Genomic DNA, 18,317 nt, shown 5'->3' with positions numbered 1-18,317 from the left:
TCTTACCATTATGCCAATTTATTTAAGCAAGTTGGAAAACAATGAAAGCAATTCCCAACAGCTTCTTTTTAGACCAAGCTTAACCCAGAGCAGATGCTTTGCTAATTTCTTCAGAAATCAGGCTCTCCCACCCTCTCTGGAGTGAACTGCCTTATCAACTATGCTTTAAGCAAACATCAGAACCTACCTTAACAATGGCTAATGCTGGTGAAGTATTCAGCCATGGCAAGTGCCAATACTTTCACTTATTATAGCAGGAGAAAAAGAAAAAAGCTATTCCCCAACCCCCAATTCCTGAGTTTGAATTCTGACTGACATCTTAACTGTGGTGATAATAATTAAGCAATTATATTGTTTTCTTGATTAACCCTTAATTTTTGTTGTTTATTTGTTTAGTCGCTTCCGACTCTTCGTGACTTCATGGACCAGCCCACGCCAGAGTTTCCTGTCGGTCGTCAACACCCCCAGCTCCCCCAGGGACGAGTCCATCACCTCTAGAATATCATCCATCCATCTTGCCCTTGGTCGGCCCCTCTTCCTTTTGCCTTCCACTCTCCCTAGCATCAGCATCTTCTCCAGGGTGTCCTGTCTTCTCATTAGGTGGCCAAAGTATTTCAGTTTTGCCTTTAATATCATTCCCTCAAGTGAGCAGTCTGGCTTTATTTCCTGGAGGATGGACTGGTTTGATCTTCTTGCAGTCCAAGGCACTCTCAGAATTTTCCTCCAACACCACAGTTCAAAAGCATCGATCTTCCTTCGCTCAGCCTTCCTTATGGTCCAGCTCTCGCAGCCATATGTTACTACAGGGAACACCATTGCTTTAACTATGCGGGCCTTTGTTGTCAGTGTGATGTCTCTGCTCTTAACTATTTTATCGAGATTTGTCATTGCTCTTCTTCCAAGGATTAAGCGTCTTCTGATTTCCTGACTGCAGTCAGCATCTGCAGTAATCTTTGCACCTAGGAATACAAAGTCTTTCACTGCTTCTACATTTTCTCCCTCTATTTGCCAGTTATCAATCAAGCTGGTTGCCATAATCTTGGTTTTTTTGAGGTTTAGCTGCAAACCAGCTTTTGCACTTTCTTCTTTCACCTTCATCGTAAGGCTCCTCAGTTCCTCTTCACTTTCAGCCATCAAAGTGGTATCATCTGCATATCTGAGATTGTTAATGTTTCTTCCAGAGATTTTAACTCCAGCCTTGGATTCCTCAAGCCCAGCTTGTCGCATGATGTGTTCTGCATACAAGTTGAATAGGTAGGGTGAGAGTATACAGCCCTGCCGTACTCCTTTCCCAATCTTAAACCAGTCCGTTGTTCCGTGGTCTGTTCTTACTGTTGCTACTTGGTCGTTATACAGATTCTTCAGGAGGCAGACAAGATGACTTGGTATCCTCATACCACTAAGAACTGTGATGTTAGATGGCTTGCCCTGAATTCGAATTGAGATCATTCTGTCGTTTTTTGGGTTGTATCCAAGCACTGCTTTAACCACTTTACTATTAATTATGAAGGCTACTCCATTTCTTCTGTGGTCCTCTTGTCCACAGTAGTAGATCTGGTGGTCATTTGATGTGAAGTGCCCCATTCCAGTCCATTTCAGTTCACTGACGCCCAGAATGTCTATCTTTAATCTTGACATCTCACCAATAACCACATCCAATTTGCCCTGGCTCATAGATCTTACATTCCAGGTTCCAATGGTGTGTTGATCCTTAGAACATCGGATTCGCCGTTCACCACCAGCACCGTCGGCCACTAGCCGTCCTTTCGGCTTTGAGCTAGCTACGTCATCACGTCTGGGGCTAGTTGAACTCATCCTCTGTTCCTCCCCAGTAGCATTTTGACCATCTTCCAACCTGGGGGTCTCATCTTCTGATGGTATACCGACATATCTCTGGTTGTACTGATCCATTGAGTTTTCACGGCAAGAATACTGGGGTGGGTTGCCATTACCTTCCCCAGGGATCGCATTTAGTCTGACCTCTCTGTCATGACCTTCCCGTCTTGGGTGGCCCTTCACAGTTTAGCTCATGGCATCATTGAGGTGCTCAAGCTCCAGCACCACGACAAGGTAACGATCCTTAACCCTTAATTTAACTTGTGACTAATAATGAATATGCAGAAGAAATTCATCCATAGATAATGGTGATAGCCGTTAGCTTTGATGGCTTAATGACATCTACAGATTCATGGAGAATATGCCTCTTAGCAGCCATTGGAAAAGCCAATTAAATGGGATATCAATGGCCAGTGATAATATACCTCTCTTCAAGGCAAAGAGGAGTGAAGTGCTGTACAGCTAGAAACAGTTCTCAAGACAGGAGGACCTTGGGCCTAATCTAATGGTCTTTATTTGTCAGAACTTTATCTTGCCTCTTTCCTAGGAACTCAGCCCTGTGTATCTACTAGGCCCTCCTAATTTCTTTCTCAAAACTCTGAAGTTGGCTGAGAAATTGGCGCAGTCACCCAGTGAGCTTCTACTGCTGAGTGTAGATTTGAGCCTAGCTTTCCCAATCCAGCAATCCTAACCACAGCTTCATACTGGCTCCAACACTATTTTAAGTGTTTAAAGACTGTTTTGTCTTTAAAACAGTCCACTATTGGGCTATTTTGTCATGCCTTCCTTATTTGTTGCATTTTAATTATGTTTTTCTAATTACATGCATTGCTTTGAAATACCTTTAATGAAAACATGGTAAATAAAACTATTTTTTGGAATTGTAATACACTTAAGACATCATTGATAATGCAAGCAAGTATGCAGGATGGACTTTGTTCAAAACTACCCATAGAAGAAAAAGAAAGAAGCTGAAGTGATTATAAGAACATCCATATTATGGAACAATGGCTGTTTTAATTACTTATATAATAAAGCAGTATCCAATTTCTTAACTTAAAAAGCAATTACCATTACATGCAAAAATAATCAGAAATAATAAGCAACTTAAGGTATCAAGTGGAAAGTTTATACAATCAACTTCATTGTTATTTCTTTTAATTTTTACAGATTTGAAAGTTGAGGTTTTCATCCTAATTTTCATACCACCAAACATCATTATTTTTTCATACTACTTCAGAATAATTGATATATTCAAAGAATGATATGAAATATTGCTAAGAATAATTACAGAGTTAAAAAGAACAAGTCATTTGTTACTTATAGAGATCTTTAAATGTACTAAAATTACACATCCATCTTCTTTTAAAATCAAGTCCCCCATAAAACTTTTTTACTTCATTTATTATTTTCATATATTATATATAGCTGCTTTTTATGAACAACTTCAGGCAAAACCTATATATAGGTCAGGAAGCCAATTTGGACAGAATGTGGCAAAATAATCTGGTTCCAGATCAGCAAAAGAGTAAGACAAGGCTGTATGCTTTCTTCTTATTTATTCAAACTATCTGCTGAGTATATATTGAGGGTGGCTGGATTGTAAGATGATGAGTGTGGTTTTAAATTGGAGGAAGAAACATCAATAACTTGTGCTATTTGATGACACTACTCTGATAGCTGAAAATGCAAATGATCTGTAAGCTCTAGTAATGAAAGTCAAGGACCATAGTGAAAAAATGGGAGTAGGATTAAATATAACAAGGACTAAGCTAATGACAACAGATACAGTAACTACTTAGAACTGATCATGAAGATATTTAAATAGTGGATAGCTTCTGCCTTACAGGATTAACTATCAACAGGAAAGGAACCAGCAGTCAAGAAATACACCTCAGACTAGCATTTGGTAGGAAAGCGTTAGAAAAGTTTTTGTAAACCGCTCAGAATCCTCCTTTGGTGGGGGAGATGGGCGGTAATAAAAATTTGATAAATAAATAAATATTCAAATGCCAAGATATAACTATAGCTATACCTACAAAAATCAGAACTGTATAGGCAATCATTTTCCCTCTGATACTCTATGGAAGTGAAAGTTGGACTTTGAAGAAGCAAGGTATAAGGAATACTCATGCTTTTGAAAGTTGGTTCCTGAGAATACCACGGATAGCCAAGAAAACAAACTGGATCACAGAACAAATCAATCCAGAGTTCTCACCTAGGCACAAGTAAGAGGTTCAAATCACACTTTGGACACATTATGCAAAGACTTAGTTCCTCTGAGAAATTTATTATGCTGGGAAAGGTTGAAGGAAAGAGGACAACCAGCAGCAAGGTGGATGGACTTGAACCATTGGAAGACCTGAAGGACCAGGTTGATGACAGATCATCTGGTAAAAGCTCTATCTGGTCACTAAGAGTTGATACTGAATTGATAGCACATAATCAATCTATTTATTATAAGTGAATCTATTTGTGATATGCAGCACTTTAGTTAAGAATTACCAGAGCAGAACTGGACCATTAAAATCAATAGGAGTTTTGCCACTGACTTCAATTAAGTATAAATTTTACCATAAATAATCCCTCAATTCATTTTGGCACTTCCAAAAGATACAAAATACAGTCTTTTACACTCTCGGGGCATGCCATGTTAATTATTTTTAAGATCCTCCTTATCAGAGGAATAGGTGAGGTTCAGTATGATGAACAACTTCTTTACCAATCTTGCTTCTAGAGGGATTTTTAAAATGCCATTTTACAGCAGTGATCTCCCGCACAAAACAAAACACCAGAATTGACAAAATGTGTTTCCATAAATAAGTATAAAATCCAGTATTACAGACTTCATGAAATATATTGTATGAAATATAAATACTTCTATGAAATACAGTAATTTGTGAGATTACTGTATAAGTAGCACAAGATATTTAGCTCCATTCATTGTAGCATGCCTTTACTTTATAATAAATTTTCACTGAAAGTTGTGTTTTGCTGCCACCTGCAGTTCTGAGAACCATCAGATTCAGGAAAAAACTACAACATCCGATACTGCTCATTGTTTTATTTTAATTAACACTCTTCGCCACAAAAAACAATGAGGATGGATGGGAAGAATTATCTGCCATATCCTAACCTCCATCATCAGATAACTTAATGAAAGTATGACTTACTCTTACCTTTTGTAAGAATCACACAAGTTCCAGCCAACCCTCTGCCCAAAATGTGGATGAGTGTTAAACATATGTCTAAGGGTGAAACACATTAACTTTCCCTCCCTGTACAAAACCTGTGTTATACGTCCATGGCTACTAGGAAACATTAATTAGGTATCTCTGTAACCAAGAGGGTTCCCATATGCCATGAACTAGTTATATACTATAAATTACATTTACATTTATACAATTACTAAGATTCCTGACAATTCCATGTGAAGTAATATGTACTCAGTTTACTCTTCTGTCTAAATCAGGTCAGAACAAGAACAAAATAAAGGTTGTATTTATTCATTTTTAATAAAAGGTTCTACTATGCCATTTCAGTATAGGCACTGACTTAGAAGATGGCTTCAACTTTCTGGGAAGTTAGCAATATTTAAGTGTTGTGTTATGAAAGGCAGATCATTTGTTAAGAGAAGGAAAAAGCCCATACTTATGAAACTATCACTCCTCACTCTACGCACAGTAGTTTCAACTACTTTAACTGATTTAGAAAATGCTGGATAAGGATTCTTGCTTAAGATCTAAAATGTTTAGTACCCAAGGAGTCTGTGTGATACATAGCTCCATACAAGCTCCGTCATTCCAAAGTGTCTTTTGATTAATTTCAGTGCAGGTAGGGCAATGCAAGCAATGTAAGATTGCTTGCTTGTGTAAATGGCCCTGCCATTCCATAAGCAGAATCAGAAGCCACTTGTCCTGTTCAGACTATGAGGCGGCCAGACAGAATTATTATCAACATTCTTTATTAAAAACAACTATTTACAGTAATAAACTCGTGGTGAATAATAAGGCAAAGGAGTTCTAATCAAGTCCACCCAGGCAATGAAGGATGAATAGGCATGGCTGCAGGGTCAAACTGTGGCGGAAGACAGAATTCAGCTAACCCGTTGATTGAAGCTGTCAGGCTTGGTGAAGCTAGAGTGCGCGGCAAAGCAGAAACTGGAGGCAAGGATCTGTGAGCTGGCACACAGATAGGACCGGACTCACACGTGGAGGCTAGGTGAGACTGAACTGGAATCACTGGACAAGGCTTGACTCTAGAGGCTCGGCTGGGCTTGACTGGATATTCTCGGCAAGGCTGCAGGCTTGAAGCAATGCTGGACTGGACTGGACTGGAATTCCCAGGCAAGGCTGAGAGCTTGGAGCAAGACTGGACTGGACTGAAGATCTAAACAAGACTGTGGGCTTGGAACGAGGCTGGACTGGACTGGAGATCCTGGGCAAGGCTGGCGTTTGGAAGCAGGACTGGACTGGACTGAAGATCCTAGGCAAGACTGGGACTTGAAACAAGACTGGACTGGACTGGAGATCCTAGGCACGGCTGGGAGCTAGGAGCAGGGTGCACACCTGATTCATACTGGAACACGGCGACGAGGTCCGGAGCTAGACACGAGACTGTGCTCAGCAGGGATGGCAGGAGGAGGATCATCTGACGCGGCTTGTGCAGAAGGCAAATCTTCAAAGGTAGAAGACGCTGGTGCTGATTCCACCCTGGCTACAGGCGAGGCTTCTAATGCAGGTAAGGACTCTTCTGCAAGGGCTGTGAGCTTGAAGGATTGGTTGTCTCCTGAAACTTGCTCTTTGTACTTCTGCCTTTTATGCCCATCCCTTCCGCGCCTTTTCTCTGCAGCAGCCAATCAGGCTGCTTTTTGATTTGTGTGCTTCTCAGCTCTCCTGTCTTGCGCGCTGATTGGAGAGTTCAAACCCCCCACTGGAGCTTCTCCAATCCCCATTTGCCATTTCTCCTTCTCTGCTGAGTCACTTCCTGGTTCTGCTTTTCCAAGCCTCTCCTGAGCTGTTTCGGTTTCCCCCTCCGACTCCGGATAAGTTTTCGCTTTCGGAGTCAGATGCAGGCTGAAACCCCACACCACTACTATAACTGATTTAACCACTCCTTTCAAAGAACAGCATTTCACAATTGTGGCAGCCACAGAGGAGCTGGATGGAAGAAAATCTTTTGGTGCTTTTGACAGAGAAGTGGGTATGATTCAATTTTGAAGCATCCCTTTCCCAACAAAAATCAGCTGCTTTAAATGGCAGTGTGTGTAATGTTTTTGTTCTGTATGACTTTAGTCAGGTGTCACTGACTCAGGCCTGACCTTTGGTGACTGTATTGTAACCACAGCTCTTTCAAATACAAGTTTGAAAAACACTGGTTCACTTTTTCCCTTTTTTCCCCCCTCCTCTAAAATCTATTATTTCTGTACCCATGTGATACACAATAATTCACCAGGACTCAAGCTTTTACTCAGTATATAACTTAAAATACTGTCATGGCACTTCTATACCACTGCCTTCATACTATTTAACTGACAAACTAATTCCTTCATGCCCATGCTCCTTTCTGCTTGTGACCTTATTACAACTAATACAAAGGTCCATGTGCTAGGGAAGCAAGTTATCAACTGGTATTATTGGTTCTTCATTACAAAAATTAGAAGTAGCTTATTTTACAGAATACAATACATAAAGAGAAAGATGGATAACATACTCTTTTGTGAAAATTCCTCGAGGTCCTGAGGGTGTGCAATGACCTGCATCAAGTCCATGTGTCTCCAAAATATTACGGGCAGCAGGACTTAAGCGAAACCTGAAAGGCAAAGGTGCAGCTGTATTAAAAGGGCACATACAAAAAAGTAACACAGTTTATTAAATAAATGTATACACCATACAGCCCATAATTAACTTTTGACAGTAGTTCATTCTAAATTTAAAGTATCAAAACAATTCTGTCTGATTATTTAAGTGATATTGAAGTCTTCCCCAACAATGTCTAAAAATTAAAAATAATTTACCTAGAGAAGCAACAGCCAACAAGAACCATATTTAAAAATACTTTGCAGACACAAACTAGGCACCCCCAATCTGCTACTTTCCAGATGTGTTGGTATATAATTTCTATCAACTCTAGTCAACTTGATAATTACCAGGACAAGACAGTCCAACACATCTGGAAGGAAAATGCTGCTTTTTTATTGCATATATTTGTTATACTTGCTTTCAAAGTGATGATTCCTGACCTGATAACAATTTGTCCCAATAATTAATGCTTTTCTCCTACAGGAATTCCTAAAGGAATTACCTACAATTGAAAAAATATATGTTCTATCCACTTTGCCCTTTAATAAACTATAATGTTATACGACAATCAACTTAAACAACAAATAGCCAAAAGCTGAAAATTATATACAATTATAATTAAATGGAAAAATATCATATTGGGATATATTGGGACACATCCTACCAGTTAAAACCGATTGAATTCAGCTAAGTGGATCAGAAGTATGTAAGATAAAATATTAGGTACTTTTTTTTAACCTCTGGAGCCATTACATTAGCCATATTTTAAGATACCTTATCCAAAGCCTGGTCTATTTAGTTAAAAAAAATCACTATTCTTATATTTCCATTCATTGAAATGTTAGGACAACCAATACATCAATTCCTTTATAGGAAGAGATTTCTTGCATCTATGCCCCTGATAAGGAACACCTGCCTCTGGAGATGAGAATGGTGCCCCTGCTTGCTGCGTTTTGGAAGGCAGTCATGACTGAACATTTTTATGAGGACTTTGATATCTTACACACAATAACAACACTGACATCAGGGGGTAGATTTGTGCTGGTGGGATATTTTATTGTTATTTTGTGGGTTGTATGGGTTTGTATATTGCTGTTAGTTTCTTGGAGTCACTGTTCTATAACCATTGTAAATAAATAAAGCTCTCCACAAAAATAATGTACTGATGTAAAAGCTTGTCCTTCCGCTTACTGTATTTCATTCCCTATTTCTATAATGGATACCCTTAGTTATGCACAGAGAAGTATAATTTCTAGACCTGTAATTACTGCTATAGCACTGCTAGTATCACCAAGGATAAATGGACTGAAATTAGAATTTCTGAGGTTATTATACAAAATACAAATTGTTGTGAGAAATTAGGCTAAAATGTAAACTCTAATTATTTCTTGATTATTCTTCAGCTTTAGAATGGGACATTAAGATATGGGCTTTCCATACATCAACAACCACACAGAACAATACGAAGTTCTACTGAAGACTAAGTTACTCAGTAGAAATAAGCACTGAAATGCATCAGGCCATGAGATACCCAGAGACTTACTGTAGTTTTCCAGGATGATCTTCTGTTTTATGCTCTAATGGGAGAGTAGCAGAAAGACTTGGGGAAGAGGCCGTTGATGCTGCTGATGTCACAGACTCAGAAGGTGCATCACTGATGACACTTGGTATATCAACTTGCTTCCAGTCTTGTCCTTCTTCTACTAGCAAACCAATCAATGCACCCAAACGCACATTTTTACTCCCCTCTTCCTTCTGAAATGGAAGGGAAAAAAGAATAGCATTGTAGACTTATGAGGTTAATGTGTTTTTAGATCATTTATTGAACAACCACTTTAAAAAAATTTAAAAATCAATCCTAGTCTGCGAACATACAATTAAACTAACATATAATTTTATCCACATTTTATGCTGGTCACATATACTATATTTACTTGATAAAAAGAGTCCACAATAACTGCATGTGATTGGGGTGTGGGGGGAGCCTTACATTTGCTGGTAAGAAGAAATCTGACAGCCAAGGAACAAGAACTACAACTGGTTGTAGACCTACTTCTGGAATATGTGAATGTCTTTGAAGACTAGCCTCAAGATTAGCTATTGCTTGGGAGACACTGCCTGGTAAATTTAGTCCTTGTTGACACCTAGGTGACTCCCTTCTCTCTTTTTCCTTCCCTGTCCACTTACCACTTCCTCTCACCTCATTTCCATCCAGTTTTGTTTCCCTCTTTCTTTTCTATATGATTCCTTTGAACCATAAAGAATTCCAAAGCTGAGTCACTAATAAAGGTTTTATATAACATTGAAGAGGTTCTTTTGATTTTAAATAATATGGATGATATACCTCATTTTTCAAATACTGTTAATGCTCTTTATTGGAAAGAATTCATGACTGTAAAAAGGAATGTTTCCATTTGTCTCATCTGAACCTAAACCAGAAGACACAACCGGTGGAGCCTAAAGTAAAAACTAAATCAAGAGTTAATCATTATGCTGCTACATTTTCCTATAAGAACTGATGGAAAAATGTAGTAAGTCAAATTTCAATTATTAATTACATTCAGTTCAAGGCTGTTTTATAATCTCTTGTACCATGTTAGGAGTCTTTATTCAGCTACCACTGCCCACAACAGAAAAGATTGAGATTTCTAAAACTAAATATACCATTTTTTTCTTGATTTCCAGAAGAAAAAAATAATCACTTGCCCATTCTAAAAATCATTAAAGTGCTATCGTTTCAATGAAATGTGTGCTCAAGTCAATTAAAAAATATTGGGATTTACCATATGAACTGGCATGCCATTAAGATAGAAATAAATAAATAGATTTTAGAAACTAACCTCATTAAAAAAATTTACAGTTGGAGGAAGGGTGTGATGGGGAGTCTACAGCTACCTAAATTGGTGAGTCTTCTGCTGTGATGTCACAATACAGCTCCAGCCTTTTAGTTGCATTATTGTCAGGGAAAACGGGGAAGAGAACCACACTGAATCAGATGCAGACTCTAGCTTCTTTATTATTCTCTACCATGCACAGAATCTTGCCATACTAAAGATCCCTTAACAGAGCTGAAGGGAATAATCCTCTTGTGAATCTAAGGTGGGGCTAGTCTAACTTTCTTCCTTGGCTCTTCCCCCTTCTCCAAGGAAAGCAAACTGCAAGAATGTTTGTCAGCCTGGAATGCGCCCTCTTCTCCCCCCTCCTCAGGGAGACATTCCACCACAATTATGTTGCTACATACCAGTACAATACCCAAAACAAGCCATCTTTCATCACTTACCCCGTCTTGTACTCCTTCTGTGGACTCTGATGCACATTACTAAAACTGGGGAAGTTGCAAGCTCACTATTAGATATACACTATTTCTGAAAATTTGAAATTACAAAAAAGTAGAACAAAAGACCTTTTATGAAAAAGGTCTGAAACTAATTGTGATGAAACTATGTTAACTGACCCATTTAACAGAAACAAACAAAAGGAAATAAAATATTGCAAACCCTTTTAGAAAAAGCCCTAATTATTTTTCATATAATCTATACTTTTTCATTTATTAAGGAATATTTACTTTTTCTTGCTTCTCATGTGTCTTAAATGTTCTGATAAGATTTATGTAGAAAACGGGTTCATAGATGTCTACCTATTCAAGATCAAGCTCTTGGCTAAAAAAAAAAAGTCTGCTGAGAACGGATAGAATCCAACCATTACGGTTTCACAAGGGGCTGCCAACAGTGTGAATCTTACGCTGTGAAAGAGAAGCCTTAACAAAATATGCAGCCCCATTATCTTCTACTCCAGACAGGCATTTTCTTGCCTGATTTCTTCTTAACTACTCAGGATGGTATCTTATATTCCATTCATATATCAAGATGTATTTGATACTCATTTGCAAAGCATAGTTAAGCAGAAAGTTTCAACTGACTGCAGGTTCAATATCAAGAACAGTGAAATGATCTGAATTACATAAGCAACTTTACAGTATGTCACTGCTGTAATGGGATTTTAACATGCAACAGTAGTACTCTATAATAGTGTATACAATATAGACTTAGTATAAAATATGCTGACAAAAGTGCTTTTGCATAAGACTTTGAATGGTTAGTGATCTTTTCTGTCATAACTCCTTCATTGGCAGTATTTTGAATGGTTAGTGATCTTTTCTGTCATAACTCCTTCATTGGCAGTATTTTGAATGGTTAGTGATCTTTTCTGTCATAACTCCTTCATTGGCAGTATTTTGAATGGTTAGTGATCTTTTCTGTCATAACTCCTTCATTGGCAGTATTTTGAATGGTTAGTGATCTTTTCTGTCATAACTCCTTCATTGGCAGTATTTTGAATGGTTAGTGATCTTTTCTGTCATAACTCCTTCATTGGCAGTATTTTGAACGGTTAGTGATCTTTTCGGTCATAACTCCTTCATTGGCAGTATTTTGAATGGTTAGTGATCTTTTCTGTCATAACTCCTTCATTGGCAGTATTTTGAACGGTTAGTGATCTTTTCTGTCATAACTCCTTCATTGGCAGTATTTTGAATGGTTAGTGATCTTTTCTGTCATAACTCCTTCATTGGCAGTATTTTGAACGGTTAGTGATCTTTTCTGTCATAACTCCTTCATTGGCAGTATTTTGAATGGTTAGTGATCTTTTCTGTCATAACTCCTTCATTGGCAGTATTTTGAATGGTTAGTGATCTTTTCTGTCATAACTCCTTCATTGGCAGTATTTTGAATGGTTAGTGATCTTTTCTGTCATAACTCCTTCATTGGCAGTATTTTGAATGATCTTTTCTGACATAACTCCTTCATTGGCAGTATTTTGAATGGTTAGTGATCTTTTCTGTCATAACTCCTTCATTGGCAGTATTTTGAATGGTTAGTGATCTTTTCTGTCATAACTCCTTCATTGGCAGTATTTTGAATGGTTAGTGATCTTTTCTGTCATAACTCCTTCATTGGCAGTATTTTTAACCTGCAAATCTTTGAGTCTCTACTAATTTACAACTACTCATCATATTGGCAATGCAAAAAGGTATTTACTCGACCTAAGAATTATGTGATATGAGACATGTTTCTCTCAAACCAAAGCATGGTGTTAGGCAACACAACATAATTGCATGGTTTCAAAAGCAGGTATTCGTCAGGTCCGCCTAGCAATCATATTCTGGTACCAAAACAGGCCTATACAGATCCATATGATTAATTAAAAAAAACTTTTCCACCAAAATATATTTTGTGTTTAAACTAATAAAAAACATTTTAAAATTTCAAATACGTTACATTTCAGTGTAAATGTATTATTACCAAGCAAATAGTAAACATTACTTTTCAATGAATTATAGAAGGGAAGAACTAAAATTTCTGTCAATTGTTTTGTAAACTGCCAGGAGTCTGTACTGATTCAATGGCATAGAAATAGAATGCATGCATACATTAATAACTAACTAAATAATACATGCCTGCCAATTGCAATGGTATTAGTCCACCTTTAGAGTTTATTTCCTTATTGATTTGCCAATTTTCCACAGATAATATTTTCAATTCAAAATGGCCTTATTCATACTCTCATTCCTAGGATTGTCATGAGTACTGATGGCGAGCAGGAGGGGGCCTCTATCCAGGGGGGAAAACGCATGCGTAGTACTGAGGAGTTAAGCAGCCATTCAAAGAGACACAGATCAGACCCGCCTTGACTTTTGGGGTTTATCTGTCTGGGTTTTTCCCACGCTTCTTCAGTTTGTTAGGATTCTGTTTATGTAGCAGTAATAAACACTAGAGAACTACTCCTCGTCTCAGCGTGATTCCTGTCCTAACAACCAGGAAACACGCTGAGACAAGGAACTGGTCTCTAATGCTTTATTGCTAGTACATAACAAGAATCCTAACAAACTGAAGAAGCGTGGGAAAAACCCAGACATATAAACCCCAAAGTTTAAGGCGGTCCCGATCTGTGTCTCTCTGAATGGCTACCTAATTCCTCAGTGCTACGCATGCGCTTAACAGTCTGGATGGGAGCCCCCTGCTCGCCATCCTTACTCATGACAATTCCTGACTGTTAGGACAGGATAATGGTTTTGATTTCTTCACAGTTTACATAGTTCCTAGTTCAGATTTACAGCCATATGATTTATGTTTATTAATTATAATACTTTATATTCACATTTTAGGATAAGAAGTCCTGCCAAAATGAAGGATCATAAATTAAAATTCAATAAACATACATTTAAAAGTAAACAAACGGGTTTCTAGGATTCTTCCCATTGGCGACAATGGCTCTGCGGTGGGGCACGGGGGGAGCAGGGGTCCAACTGGGCAGCCTTGTGGGACTGCAGTTGCATCACTGTTGCAGAAGTGTGTAAACCTATTTCAATACGTTATCCTTTCTGAATTCTGCCAAGTAGGGTTTTGTCATGAGTAATGATGGCGAGCAGGAAGGGGCTCCCATCCAGGGTGGAAAATGCATGCGTAGTACTGAGGAATTAAGCAGCCATTCAAAGAGACACAGATCAGGCCCACCTTAGCTTTTGGGGTTTATATGTCTGAGTTTTTCCCACACTTATTCAGTTTGTTAGGATTCTGTTTATGTAGCAGTAATAAACACTAGAGAACTACTCCTCGTCTCAGTGTGATTCTCACTGTTAGGACAGGTTTTAAAGTTCTTTAGAATAGCAAATATTCATAAAGCAACTTTAGATGTCATATAAAGGAAGATAGTATGAAAAATGAAATGAATAAAATTTTAAAAAATCACCGCCATGAAAGATCTAAACATTCGTTCAATTGAATACTAATAATTCAGTGCTTTCACAAAGGGTAATATATGACCACTTATATGCACACACACATGCACACACACAGCCAAACACATTTATTTATTTCCCCCCAACTTAGCGTCTTCCCTATTTGTAGGAATTGCAATACAGAGAACTCTCAGTCATCATGGTTTTTGAATTCTTGGAGTTGTATCCTAATTTGGAGGGCACCAGGCAGGGGAATTCTAATAAAATATTAAAAATCATGAAAAATAAATAAAAGCCAGTGAAAGTTAAGTGTATATTCTAAAGGCCATAACATTCTAAAGGCCATAATTTATAATACTTAAATTACTCCTACCATTATTTTAGCCAATATGCCATCATCACTTGACTCCATTGTAACCACTGCTTTATCTGTTTCAATTTCACACAGGGCATCTCCAACATTCACCATTTCTCCTGTAAAATGAAAATAAAATTCAACCTTTTAAACATTTTTTTAAAATTTCATAGGTTTCAATTCATAGTTTATATTATGTTTATAACCTAAATTATTGCTTATCATTGAAAAATACAATCAACTCACTTAGAAACACTATGAGTTTTGTTAAAAACTGCAATGAACACATAGTGATTAAAATTGTTTCTTGATAAAGAAAGTGCATTTCGGTACAAATACATAATAATTGGTCATTTACAAGGCATACAGTAGTATAATGGGCATTGCAAGTATTATCAGACCTTTATTACCATATTTTTAAACTAAACACAATCCCATTATTATGAGTTCCCGATTCTAGCAGGAACTCACAGCATCTTCCTGTATTAAATGTTCAAATTCTAGGTGTTTCCAACATTTTGTGATTGCCAGCTCCAGCTTTATTCATGAACAAGTTCACCAGGTGGCTGGTTCTAGAAGAGAAGAAAGTCAAGTACCAAGTTGCTACATGAGGAACAAGGACAAAGAGTAGGTTCAAAAGCTGAAAAGTAATATCTAGTCAAGTCAGAGTAGTGTCAACAACGGTAAATTAGGGATGAAATTAAAATGGCTTGTGGCACTGAGTGAAAATCCATATGCTTCCTTACTCCCTCTCAGCCCTAAGGAGGAGGCAATGGCAAACCACCATGCCAAGAACACTGCAGGGATTTGTCCAGGCAGTCTCTGAGAATCAGACATGATTGAAAGGAATATCCATCCATCCATCCATCCCAGAAATGAAGGATGGGAGCCTGATTCAAAGGAAGTTTACAGAAAGGATTTCATGGCAATATCCAGCATTAAAAGGAAAAAGTACAAAAGGGGCAACTACAGGAAATAGGGCAATGTTCCCAAGAAGAGAAAGAAATCAAATTTATCAAACAGTAGAGAATAAAAATTGAAATTTTAAGAGAGGGGTCACTGCCTTGTGTCAGTAAAGGGCACCAGGTAGTTAAGAATAAGAAAGATTATCCTAAGTAATAAATTTCATAGAGCTTCAAAAAAGAATTTCATGCAAAGTGATATTTTAATATTAAAAATCTCTCTAGATAAGCAGTACTGTCCCATTGCTCCATTTTTCTCATACACACAAAAAACAAATTTAAGAATTTGAAATCGCTTTCAGAAGCTCCTAAAGGGAAGCAAAAATCCATTTAGAAATACGTATTTCATTTCATAAATTTAAAAAAAATGAATGGAAGAAGTTTTCTACACGCAATTCTCTCTTTAAAATGGAATGATTTAGCTAGCATTTTCTCCTAAATTCAAGATCATACGTCTTTTAGTTTCTGTATGTTAATGAGTTAATGGATCCAGACTTCTTTGTCAACTGAAGGTTGGCTGGATGCCTTCCATTGTAAATGAACTAAACTGTTAATCTGGATAGGATCCCGAATAGTTCTGGAGTCAAAACATCTAAAACCTTCAGTACTTCTCTAGAAAACTGAGGTAACAAAGGTTTGATTCTCTGTCATCTGACTGACATTGTGTGCAATGATGATTTTATTAAAAAAGGGAAAGGTCATTTAATCATCTTACCTGAAAGAAACAAACTGTCTTGCCTAACTCCAAACTGGATTTTTCATAATTTTCGACATGAAAGACTTAAACATTGAGTAATAATGGTAAGAACATTAATAGCCAGGCCACTGAAATGACATGTACCTTTGCCTTCAACCTCCTCTATCATATTTATGTAAAAACAAAATATAGAGACTATTGAAGGGTAGTGATGCAGGTAAATCATGTGCCTTTGGAAAGGCAACTGTAAACAACAGTCACTGGGAAATGTTTCAAAATCAGTATTTGATCTCTGTGGACATTTCATTTAAAAGAGTCTTTTGGAGTGGGGTGGCTATAATAACCCTGACCAAAAAAAAGAGGAGGAAGTAATGAGCTATTCAATAAATTCAAAAATGCAATTTGTTCTGTTTGTCTCTACAATACTACTATAATAAAACCCCAAAAAGGGAGGAATAAAAAAAATACTAAGAGACTTTCTTTCAGAGAATTTGCCATTATTTCACTAAATTAATATAGTAATTGTTTTCAATTCAGAATACAGAAGGTCTCAGAATATACACAGTTATATGGTGTCCCTCTGAATATAGATCATACTCCTAGATATGAGATACCCTTCCAAAGTCTGAAGGATATCAAGTTATTTATGCAGACATTTAAAATAATAATGTTTTAAAAGTTGAGCTCAGGAATATACACAGTGAGGCTGAGTTTAAACATTTACAAATAACATGAAGAAACCAAGATGTTATCAACTCAGTCCCACATTTTTAGAATGGAAATAAAGGACCATGTTATTGGAGTTGACAATCAAGAGATCCCAACATCATAATTTGTTATCAAGAAATAGCAATAAATGCTACCTGTATTTTAATTCACATTTTAAAGTAATTATCACAGACCAAGAGTTCAGACATATGTAATATTTGCTGCAATAATCTGCTAATCGAGGAACACTGGTTTACATGCAGGGAAGTTTTTAAAAATGGCACTTCAACGTTTTATCACCCATTGCTGTTGCATATGGACTGGATATAGGATTCAGTGCAAACACAGGCAGCCTTTTTGGTAGCTTAAGTCTTCTGCAAATGGAGACTTGTAGCCAGAGTCATGAGATTTTAGTTACATCATTGACTATAAATACTTTTCAGTGTTCCTTAGAAAACGGCTTATGTACAGTATAAATAGAAAATGGATTAACAAGTCTCTTTTTCATAATTTAATTACCTTCATTTATACCATAATCATAAAATAATTGTTTATCCCATACATCCAGCCAAAGCTTGTTACAGAGCAACTCAGATTTAATAGATAAATAGATTACTGACACTTTCAATACTCTGTAAAACTGATAAAGTATGCATGCTAAATCCACAGCAAATAGCAATCCTAATGGAGTAGCAGCATTATGACAATCTATTTTTGACGGAAAAAGGAAGCAGGAGAAGATTATACTGGAAAAGATAAAATATTAAGCTTTCACTATTCAAAACAGTATTCTGATAGCTCAGACTTGCCTTCTTTTTTCAGCCATTTCACTATATTTCCTTCTTCCATTGTAGGTGATAAAGCAGGCATAATGATTTTAATAGCAGGGATACCTGGGAGAAGAAAAAAAGTTATCATCAGTATTGTTTCATTTTCATGAGAAGAGCCAGCATAGTAAATCCTTATCTGTAAATTTATGCAGAGAAGCAAGTTCCACCAGCCTCTCTAAGAACAACCAGATATGCGATACTTCAGCAAGCTGTACCAAGTTCAAAGAACCATAATGTGTGCTAAATGTTATTCATGGTGTAGTGTTGTACAAGGAGTTGCTATGAGGGCAATCCATTAAGACAGAATAGTTGTGGATTGTGAAGAAAGTTGTGCCACAAGCTAACTTAGTTGACCTCATATCCTTAACCTAACAGCTACTCACTGGCAATGG

General features: G+C 37.3%; 1 protein-coding gene across 2 annotated transcripts in view; it reads right to left on the bottom strand.

Annotated features, from left to right (window-relative positions):
• The window catches only part of PDHX (pyruvate dehydrogenase complex component X), a 48,385-nt gene that overhangs the window by 24,240 nt on the left and 5,828 nt on the right, over positions 1–18,317 (bottom strand). For both annotated transcript variants that reach the window (XM_063289617.1, XM_063289619.1), the window contains exons 2-5: positions 17,905–17,988; positions 14,747–14,847; positions 9,181–9,392; positions 7,549–7,647 (exon numbers count right to left, since the gene is read on the bottom strand). In XM_063289617.1, coding sequence (XP_063145687.1) covers positions 7,549–7,647; positions 9,181–9,392; positions 14,747–14,847; positions 17,905–17,988 — 496 coding nt within the window. The remainder of the gene's footprint in view (positions 1–7,548; positions 7,648–9,180; positions 9,393–14,746; positions 14,848–17,904; positions 17,989–18,317) is intronic.

The sequence above is a fragment of the Candoia aspera genome, chromosome 1, assembly GCF_035149785.1.
Source record: "Candoia aspera isolate rCanAsp1 chromosome 1, rCanAsp1.hap2, whole genome shotgun sequence".
Classification (NCBI taxonomy): Eukaryota; Metazoa; Chordata; class Lepidosauria; order Squamata; family Boidae; genus Candoia; species Candoia aspera.
Note: the sequence above shows the minus strand (reverse complement) of the source record. Positions and strands in the feature narration are given on the sequence as shown.